Source organism: Paramisgurnus dabryanus, chromosome 19 (genome assembly GCF_030506205.2).
Source record: "Paramisgurnus dabryanus chromosome 19, PD_genome_1.1, whole genome shotgun sequence".
Taxonomy (NCBI): Eukaryota; Metazoa; Chordata; class Actinopteri; order Cypriniformes; family Cobitidae; genus Paramisgurnus; species Paramisgurnus dabryanus.
The window spans coordinates 25,639,136-25,650,000 of NC_133355.1; the positions used below are offsets into that span (position 1 = coordinate 25,639,136).

A 10,865-nucleotide genomic window follows, 5' to 3' on the forward strand; every position below is an offset into this window, starting at 1 on the left:
ATGCCCACCAGTGGCGGATTCAGCAAATTGGGGGCCCAAGGTCAAGGTATGTAAGGGGCCCCCCATACGATCTATAAAAGAAAACGAAACATTTTTTTTACTCCAAAATGAAGATGGAAAGCAGAGAACACAAAGTGTATCACTAAACAAACTAATAGAGAATAAGTCAATGGGGCAAAAACAGCCACAAACAGTAAATAAGGTAGAAAAAAGATTAAATCTGATGCTGCACAAAACTAGCAATGCATCAAAGCCAATGTTGTTACTAATATTTGACATGCCCAAGACTGTGATAAAAGGTAAAAAAATCCACAATAATTTTTTGTATTGCAAATAAATAATTGTATGTGTGTTTCCCCAAATCAGTTTTGAGTTTTTGAAAAAAATCACTGTCAATTAAAGAGTAAAAATCCTAAATTTTTATGAAACATTTAGCAGTTTTAATCCAGACTGAGGTTGATTAACAGATTTATGCAAAAAAATTGAAACCAAATATTTATCAGATTTTACAGCAGTTTAATTTTGTGGATGTTTTCTTTACGAACATAACGAAAGGGTTGTGAATTTGCCCAACAGTGTATTTTTGAGTTTTTGAAAAATTTTAAAAGCATTTTCCCAAAATATGTGTCAAAATAAGATTTGTCACCAAAAATCATTTCATTTGCTGAAACACAGAGAACTTTGTGGCCAAGTTAAAACTTAACAGCAGCCTATAGTGGACAAAAACATCCCCAACATAACATAAGGGTTAAATTAGTTTTTTCTGTACACTGTAATCCCTAACAGTTGTACTAGCTCATAACTAATAAGGTCATAGCAGTCAAATGTCGTTATGCAGTTGACCACACTATAAAATATTGAGCTCTTTTGAGATTTATGCCACTTTAATTGAGTAGGGCTCAATATTTTATTGCTAATTTCTGTGGAACACTCAAAAAGTTTATGAACCAAACAGTAGTGTCATGACGTTATTGACGTCATGACGTTCTGGTGGGTGGGTCTTATCTCTCCCTCAGGAATGTGGAGTCAGCCATCTTGAATTTGCCCTGATGCGGGAAAGTTTTTGCCAGCACGTGTGGATGGGAACACAGTTTAATTTGTTTTATTTTGTTTGTAATGTCCAATTTTACCCCCCCGCTTCAAAACACAACTACCTCAGTTATTTTCATAAGTCTGATTGCCCTCGTTTTCTTAAGCGTCGTCTTATTATCATCAGCCCTGATTTGGTAAGTAACTCTTAACGGTTTTTACTTATTGAATATCGATAAATAGTCTTTTATTTTTAAACTAGAAATACATTTGTTCAATGTGCATTCTGAATATTTGTTGTAAATAGTTTACAAATCCAAGTAATCGCAACGTTAGAAGTTTTGAACTACATTTCCCATAATGCATGTATCCCCGGGACATTAACGGTGGAGGTTAGTTTGAACTTTGTGAGGCATAGAGATAACGAAAGCATAAAGTTATACCATCTTCCCGGTTGTTGTTTTCGCTGTTCGCCGTTAATGCATGTGGTTACTTTGAGTATATTTATTTCAGTAAGTGTCCGCGTTACACCGTCAATATTTTACGTTGTCGAGCTGTCTGTCTGTATGTGTGTGCTATCTTGAAACGAACAATAATAAACAACATGTGAGTTTGTTATCATGATGCTAACCAGGCATGTGTTTTTATTTCTTTGTAGGCGTAAGTGTGTAGGCTTGAGATCATCTCGAAACAATTTTACCAGTTCAGGTAGGATGTATTAGTGTGAAATAGTGTTATTAAGAGTTTGTTTTATTTTACGTGTTTCCACAGTTGTTCTTTTGCTATAATTTAAATGTTTTCACTTGAACCCTTTTTTAATACTTTGTTAAAACAACAACACTAGAAAAAACAGATCTATAAGCACACAACGTTGATGCTTTGCTTGTTAATAACTAACTTGCTCAACTTTTAATGTTTTAATTTTTACTAACATTATAATTTTTACTATAATTAGTGTACAATTAATGTTTTTGATAGGTTTGAAAACTTTTTATCTGTATATTAACTTTTTAAATTTAATTTATTATTATGTTTTATTTTAAAATGTTTTTAAACATTAACAAATCATCTTTGCGTGCATGTTGTGTACAGATATTGGACTACAACGAGTCCTACAGAGAGTCATTGTTTCACCATCAGACAGGTGCCAACAGGTGAGTTTTGTAAATGAAGATTTTCGCCCCGAAATTTTTCACATTGTTTAGGTTTCTGCAGCAGAACAGACTTAATCAATTTACTGATGTGTTGTCAACTGATTGGCATTACCCCCCCCCCCCCAATCAAAATTTTATAACACATTCTAACTTTTTTTGCCAAAATTGCTAATCAGTTCCGAAATGGTTTAGACTTTAATTGAAAATATTTACATTGCAGGCTGAAGTTGGCCTAATGGAGTGGAAGTGCAAGTTGTGTTCTGCAACTTCAAATACCCGGGGACAATTATTTTGGCACTATACTGTACTTCATAGCCAATATTCAAGAGTGTCCCCCCTGCCATGTCTCTATGACAGTTGCATTTGTACTTTTCCATCTTTTGAAGCGATGAAAGCTCACCTGTCAAGATGTCATAATGAATCATGTAGAGTAGATTCAATTGAAGGAGCATGCAGTTCTTTTACATGTCCTTTGTGTAACGTAAAACAGCCCTTTTCTGAGGAAATTCTTTTTGGTCATTTAAGAAGACATTTACGAAGTCATGAGATGGTAGCATGCCCATTTAAGAACTGCAATTACAAAACAAATAGCTACTCAGCGTTTAATGCACATAAAAGTAGAAGACATGGTGGTGATTCTGACTTTGGTGAATGTGTTGTATTGGCAGACAATGATAGTGCCCCAGTTGTAGCTGCAGCAGAAAGTCTTGGGGAACCTGCTGAAAGTCACAGTGCAGGGTCTGCGGACACATTTGATTTTGACGATGTAAACAGTCAGTGTGACACAGACACTTTAAGAGCCCAGTTGAACCAAAACTTGGCATCATTATTCTTAAAGATGCATTCTATTCTTCATGTATCTGACATGGCATCTCAGGAAATAGTGGAACATTTGACTCAATTATTTTCCTTGTCCCAACCAATACTCAAACATGACATAAGTGAGCTCTTTCAGAGTCATGGCATCACTGTCAGTGAAACCCTTCTAAATGAGGTTGTCAGTACTGTTATGGACAGCAATGTTATTGTCAGTGCCACAGCAAAGGGGAAGCAGTTATCCTCAACCAAGAGAAGGAAAACCTTCATTGAAAATAATTACCCTGTGGTAAAGCCTGTACAGTATCAGCTACATCCAGGACACACAGCAGTGCATGTTCCCATTCTTGAGATGATACAAAAAATCTTCAGTCATACAGATATTCTGGACAAAATTAAAGAAACAAAGGTGGCACAAAACAGTCATTATGTAAGCCACCAAGATGGTTTGTACTTCAAAGAGAACACATTCTTGTCTTCAGATCAGTTAAAGATAACACTTATTTTGTACATTGATGATTTGGAAATAGCCAATCCACTTGGCACATCACGCAAAATACACAAAATCTGTTCAGTTTACTGGACGTTTGCTGATCTTCCAAGTAAATACCGATCGGCCCTTCATGTAATTCAGCTTGCAGCTTTATGTAAAGTGGCTGACATACAGACATTTGGCTATGAAAAAGCACTTGGTCCTTTGTTGAGAGACCTCCGTACCCTTGAACAAGATGGGGTATTCATTGAGTCTATTGGTAAGGTAGTTCAAGGAACTGTCATGTGTGTAGTGTCTGACAATCTTGCAGGTCATGATTTGGCAGGCTTTTCAAAGTCTTTTAGAGCAGAATATTTTTGCAGATTCTGCACAGCAACACAAGCTAAACTTCAGACTCATGAAGTTGCAAGTGGTGAATTCAGTATTAGGACAAAAGACAGTCATAATAGTGATGTGTATGCAGTAATGCATGGGGATAGTCAGAGTCAGAATGGTGTTCAGGCAGATTGTGTCCTGAGCCAGCATCTAGAGCATTTTCATACCGTAACTGGCTTTCCACCTGATGCCCTCCACGATCTTTTTGAGGGCATTGTGCCCGTGGAGCTCGCCCTGTGTATCGGAGAGATGATCCGTCGCAAATACTTCACCCTTGAATATTTGAACGAGAGAATTATATCGTTTCCATACCAGCACACAGACAAGGTTGACAAACCTCATAAAATACCACAGACCTTTGCTGTAAAGAAAAGCATTGGTGGTAATGGCCATGAAAATGCCACATTGCTAAGACTGCTCCCTTTGATTATTGGGAATGCAGTTCCTGAAGAGGATGGAGCCTGGACTGTGCTTATGGACTTAAAAGAGGTAGTAGAGTTATCGCTGTGCTCAGAATTCACAGAGGAGTCCATCCAGTATTTGCAGTCTAAGATACAGGATCATAGAGAGATGCTGAAAGAAGCCTTTCCAGATTTCAAACTCCGTCCTAAGCATCACTACATTGAACACTACCCTGACCTTGTACGCCGTTTTGGGCCACTTGTACACTTGTGGACAATGAGGTTTGAGGGTAAACACCGTTTTTTCAAGAGAGTTGTACACGACACACAAAACTTCAAAAATGTGTTAAAAACACTTGCAGACAGGCATCAATACATGGTAGCATACCATCTCAGTGCCTCAGGATTCTTCAAACCTCACCAGCAGACATCAAATGTCTCTTCTGTACTGGTATCAATGCTTCCAAATGTTGCCAAGACATACATTGAACAAATAACAGCAAGCAATGTTATTTACAGCATGTCAAAGGTGTGCATTGATGGAACCGATTATGATGTAGGAATGTTTTTGTCTGTGGGAAAAGAGGGGGGACTGCCTAATTTCTGTAGAATTGAACAGGTTCTCTTGGTTAACAGTAGTGTTTTCTTTCTTTGTCAAGAGCACAAATCACACTACATTGAACACCTGAGATCTTACGAACTTTTCCCAAACAATCTGGCTGTTCACACCCCATCAGAGCTAAATGACAAAACGCCTCTCTGCGCTTACAACATAGATGGTAGATTGCTCTTGACACCCAAACGTTTCATCTTATTAAACTGAAGATTTGTTGCAGCAGGTAAACAGATAAACTAGGACTGCACGATACATTGCACGTGATTGTCACTCGCATCTCATCAGTAGAGTCGGTTCCTTGTTTAGTAATAAATCGCTATCAGCTACTTGTGTAGCATTTACTACACCGAGCCATAGTTTACTTACAAGTGGGAAAATATCACATTCATAATGGCAGGCGATTCATACGGGATTATGAATGCGATATTTCCCAGCTTGTCAGTGAACTACGGCTCTGTGTATTAAATGCCGCTCCATCTTAAAGCAGCTGATGGGGATATACTACTAATCAAGGAGCAGGCTTTACTGACGAGATGCGCGTGACGATCGCGTGCAATTTATCGTGCAGCCCTAAGATGAACACATTCACACTCGTAAAACAATATCTCTTGGAGTTGTGCGGACCAATGGGTCCATGAATAAACTGCCCCACTACAACAGCTGGCCTTCCATACATCCCATCTTTCAAGTGGTGTTCCAGTGTTTGTCTGGACCAGTGGGTATGTGGATGTGTATATATAGTATGTGTCACCTCCAATTTTAATGAAAATTAACAGGTTTTTGTCTTTTAGAAACCAAAAGATGGCTGCTGCCCAGAAGCATGTGCTGCGTGTGTATGTTACACGAGACACCGCCCTGAAACTTACTCTACTTGAGCGACCAAAGTCAGTGGAGGAGCTGAAAGAAATAATGCAAGAGAGGTTCAAGCCAAGACTGGATGGGGACTTTAGCCTGCACTATGAGGATCCGGACTTTGATGGTGATCTTTGCCTTCTTGTGGACATCCAGGAGTTACCAGAGAAGGGCACATTGAGAGTCGTCAGACCTGAAGGTGACACTTCATCTACTGCATCTTCTGACACCGACATACTCCCACATGCACCTGCGTTACACCGCCAGAAGAGTTGGCCTGATCACTTTGTTGTTCCTAGTTTTGGTTATGAAATGGAGCATATACTAGAAGAAGGAAATCGTGTTCATGAAGAATCAGGAAAATTGCTAAAGTTAAAGAGGTCACAGAAGAGTGAAATCCTTAAAAAAATGGCAGAAACGATCTATAGTTTTAAACCATACCCACACGAAAAGGAATTGGCAATGGCTGCTCAAGCTTTGATTACAGCTCATCCATGTCTCAGAATGACAGCTGGTGAAGACGGGGAGTTGGGATGGAAACGTCACATAGGGTACAAGGTTGCGTCTTACCGTAACAATCTGGCCAAAGCTGGGGTTGCAGAAGTAGCCATCAACACAGGGAGGCGGAGCCGAAACAACCCAGACAATGATCACCCCCATCAAAATATAAAGAAAGCTCGAAAAGCTGAGGTCAACTACATCATCAACCTACCGAAGGATCAAACTTCAGCCACTCTTGAAACAATGAGAGAAGAAATCATACATGAAGTTGAAAAGACTGAGAGAAACCAATTAGTCATAGGCAAGCTCATGAACACAACCTATGCCCTTCGTCGCCAAGAAATTGTTGGATCTCTTGTAGCTCCACGAGTGAGAGACATTGTGGACAGATGGCCAGCCCTACTTCAGGAATCACAGGTAAAATAAATAATTAAAAATCTTTATCATTATTTTATTGTTCTCCTTGTTGAGAGCAATTTCCTTTAAAGAATGCCAATTAACTTTCTATTTTGACCTTGGTTCTGACTCATCCCTAATAGAATTGCCCTTGGTTTTGCTACCCGTCAACTGAAAACTTCTTAAAATACATTCACAATTCTGTTCCTAATTCATCTTTGTACATTTTTGTGTTATTTTGTCCATGTAACAGGTGTTTGCAGAGTTCCACCGAATTAACAATGTTAACCTGCGCAATCAATTCTACAAGGAGCTGGACAGACACACGCCTAAACTAATCACCTTGTTCAGAGACAAGGCCATCAAGACTGGCAAGATAGCGGAGGAGCTAGCCAAGCTCATGAGGATTTATGACCTTCAGGTGAATTTTTAACTTTGCATGATTCAGAAACAGATTATTAACAGATTGTTTGTAGAGAACTGTAAGAAGCCATAGTCTGAATTGCCTCGAATGTGGCCCAAGGTTAAATGACTATGCCATGAACACAAAGTTGTCTCATCAGAGATCAGTGTCTTGACAAGATGCATTTAAAAGAGGTACCCAAAAAAGATACTTTAGCAGCTTCAATTTGAAGAAGTCCAAATAACTACTGTTTTCGTAAATTTGATTAACAGTTTTAAGTGTTTTTCCTTTGTGAGTTATTAAAGTATTTACAACAGAAAGTTATTCATATGAAAATGTTTTACTGAAGAAATGGTGACCCAAAATACTGAATCTACCATCTAAAGCAGGGATGGGCAACTTCAGTCCTGGAGGGCCGGTGTCCTGCAGAGTTTAGCTCCAACTTGCCTCAGCACACCTGCCTAAAAGTTTCTAGTATGCCTAGTAAGACCTTAATTGGCTGCTTCAGGTGTGTTTAATTAAGGTTGGAGCTAAACTCTGCAGGACACCGGCCCTCCAGGACCGAAGTTGCCCATCCCTGATCTAAAGCAATGACCACCATCAACATATGGAGTTATTTAACACTTAGATTTTATTAAGTGTTTGCTCTGCGTTTGTGTAATTACTATTGTAATGGATATTTTTTCTCCATCTAGGAACAGCGTGATGTAAATATGAGACGGGCCCTCGTCCTTCGTGCACTTCCTGTGTACCTACGTGAAGATGCCTTCAAGTTCTTCAGGATCTGTAATGTAAGTGTACTGGCCTCACTACCAATCCCTTTGCCTAGCTATTCAGTCAGCTTAAACATATGACATCACTTAACAGACTCTATGAGAACCAGGGGGGTGTTCCAGAAAGCGGGTTATGTGAAAACTCAGAGTAAACACTGAGATGAGGGAAACTCGTGAGACTGTTCTTATATTTCATTTTCTTCCTTAAAAGCTTATATAAAAGAAAGTGATGTTAAATTCAAAATGAAAAGACAACTGCATTTAAAACTTAGTGGCTTATCTGTGTTAGTGATTTTTATTACGCCCGCAGCCAGAAAATGTTTGCTTCCTGTTTTCTCCTGTTGCCATGGTGAATCACAGTATAGAGGGTATGCACATGACGTCACCGTCAGTGAGAGGGACTGCGGTTACGCCCATTGAGTGGCAAAAGACAGAGCAGCAGCATTTGAGTACAGCGTGACATCGCCGAAAACGCGTCGAAATGGGAAAAAGCTGTTGTGTGATAGACTGTACTAACCCTGGATTTCCACTTACTGCGGAGCAGCTGCAGATCGGCTCCGCTGCATTACGGCTCCACACCCCGCCGTCCTCCAATACCCATCGGTTCCGTATTTGTTGCAGAGCGGCTGCGTGCTGAAGTGACGAGGACCCATGAGGTCTCGCAAATTCAACAAAATGGCTGGTTTTCATTGCGGCGGCTGCTGCGAGAAACACCAGTAAAAATGACTATTGTCAGCTTAAATTGAATTTAGTTGGACTTGATAGCAGAGGTGGACAATACTTAGTTACATTAGTTGCACTTTCCAAGTATCTGTGCTTTATTAGGATGTTTGTATGGGAAAGATGTTACTTCACTACATTCTTAAGCATATAATCATACTGTGTATTTTTAATATTGCATATTAAAATTTATTTAAAAAGACAGAGTTAATTCAATTTAAAGCAACACTATGTAGTTTTTTTAACTTTAAATAATGTCTCTAAAATTATTTCAGTGATAGAACAACTTTTAACTGGACAAATTGTACTGTTGCTGCAACCTGAGCAGCCTCCTGGCTGCTACAAGCACACTCTGAAAGTGGCGGTGGAGGGTAGGAAACACAGCCCGGCCCCTCCCCCTGCCTGCAAAAGAGTGTCTGATACCAGGCACTGTTGCACTTTTCAACCACATGGGGGAGCTGTTAGTCATTTTTACATGGAAACTACATAGTGTTGCTTTAAGCTGATAATAGTCAGTTTTACTGGCGTTTTTCGCAGCAGCCGCAATGAAAACCAGCCACTTTGTTGAATCATTTGTTACTCAACCGGACGAGCTGTCGCTTGGTCACGTGGAAAAGTGACGTCAATGCATACCCTCTATTGGAGCTCCATTGATGATTGCTTTTTACTAGTCTTCAGGCAGGAGCTCAATTTCATTTCACACGTTAAGTCAACTCCGAGTTCAGGGTTAGGCTCAGAGTTTGTTGAACCTCCTTTCTGGAATACCCTCCAGAACCTGTTTATGAAGTTTATTTGAGTTGTTATTCTTCAAACTGGCATGTAGAAATTACATAAATGAAAAGGTAAGTATAAAGCATTCCACTTAACAAAAGTAGGCCAACAGATAGGTGTGAAACTAACATAAGATATAAGCATATGAAAAGAAAATAGTTTAAACGTGTAAGTTAGTTGCAGTCTAAGTGCTAAGTGACAGTAATCTCTAGACATCATTAGCATGATTTGTATCCTTGAAGGGCTGAACTCATTCTTGTCTTATTTGTGTGTTATAGTCAGCAGATGGTCCAGACCTCACTGACACTCCAGTGGCTCTCCTGACAGTTGTCACGGATGACCCTACTGATGCAGCCCTCTTCAGCCCTGAGAGTATCAGTATTGTCGTGGAGGATGAAATACTTGTGAGTGGTCCCACAAATCTGGCTGACTCATTTCTCCTGCTCTTTGGGTACATCTATGCACTAGACCTACAGTACCCAAAAAACCTTGAGCTTACATTCACATTTGTCCAAAAGGTTGTCATGTGTCTTGAGGACAACAAACCACTAAAAGGGCGTCTACTGACGCTGAAAAATGATTTGTTCAATGAGTGAATTACTCCGAATGGATTATTTGTTGAGATGGGTATTGAGGATGTTTTTTTTTCCATTTCTTTCGATCCATTTCCGCCTCTTCTACCTCAGATTTAAGGTGTGACACTGTTTGTCTGTTCTACCTCAGATTTAAGGTGTGACACTGTTTGCCTGTTCTACCTCAGATTTAAGGTGTGACACTGTTTGTCTGTTCTACCTCAGATTTAAGGTGTGACACTGTTTGTCTGTTCTACCTCAGATTTAAGGTGTGACACTTTGCCTGTTCTACCTCAGATTTAAGGTGTGACACTTTGCCTGTTCTACCTCCGATTTAGGGTGTGACACTTTGCCTGTTCTACCTCAGATTTAAGGTGTGACACTTTGCCTGTTCTACCTCAGATTTAAGGTGTGACACTTTGCCTGTTCTACCTCCGATTTAGGGTGTGACACTTTGCCTGTTCTACCTCAGATTTAAGGCGTGACACTTTGCCTGTTCTACCTCAGATTTAAGGTGTGACACTTTGCCTGTTCTACCTCAGATTTAAAATGTGACACTTTGTCTGTTCTACCTCAGATTTAAAATGTGACACTTTGTCTGTTCTACCTCAGATTTAAAATGTGACACTTTGCCTGTTCTACTTCAGATTTAAGGTGTGACACTTTGCCTGTTCTACCTCAGATTTAAGGTGTGACACTTTGCCTGTTCTACCTCAGATTTAAGGTGTGACACTTTGCCTGTTCTACCTCCGATTTAGGGTGTGACACTTTGCCTGTTCTACCTCAGATTTAAGGTGTGACACTTTGCCTGTTCTACCTCAGATTTAAGGTGTGACACTTTGCCTGTTCTACCTCAGATTTAAGGTGTGACACTTTGCCTGTTCTACCTCAGATTTAAGGTGTGACACTTTGCCTGTTCTACCTCCGATTTAGGGTGTGACACTTTGCCTGTTCTACCTCAGATTTAAGGCGTGACACTTTGCCTGTTCTACC

The 10,865-nt window shown here is 39.8% G+C and overlaps 1 protein-coding gene across 7 annotated transcripts; it reads left to right on the forward strand.

Moving 5' to 3' along the window:
• Window positions 1-784: 784 nt before the first annotated feature.
• LOC135739345 (uncharacterized) lies at window positions 785-10,602 on the forward strand. 7 transcript variants are annotated; one of them, XM_073812740.1, is made up of 7 exons: window positions 1,237-1,541; window positions 1,688-1,737; window positions 2,122-2,183; window positions 5,661-6,654; window positions 6,887-7,054; window positions 7,732-7,827; window positions 9,579-10,079. In XM_073812740.1, the coding sequence occupies exons 4-7, from the start codon at window positions 5,686-5,688 to the stop codon at window positions 9,894-9,896; spliced, it is 1,551 nt and encodes a 516-aa protein (XP_073668841.1). In that variant the 5' UTR covers window positions 1,237-1,541; window positions 1,688-1,737; window positions 2,122-2,183; window positions 5,661-5,685; the 3' UTR covers window positions 9,897-10,079. The 7 variants fall into 7 exon arrangements, 6 of the variants coding, with proteins under 6 accessions (XP_065113654.2, XP_065113655.2, XP_073668841.1 ...); XM_073812739.1 differs by having other exon boundaries at window positions 1,237-1,737; window positions 5,676-6,654; XR_012335499.1 differs by lacking the exons at window positions 1,237-1,541; window positions 1,688-1,737; window positions 2,122-2,183 and adding an exon at window positions 10,527-10,602 and having other exon boundaries at window positions 5,195-6,654; window positions 9,579-10,067.
• The last annotated feature ends 263 nt before the right edge of the window (window positions 10,603-10,865 follow it).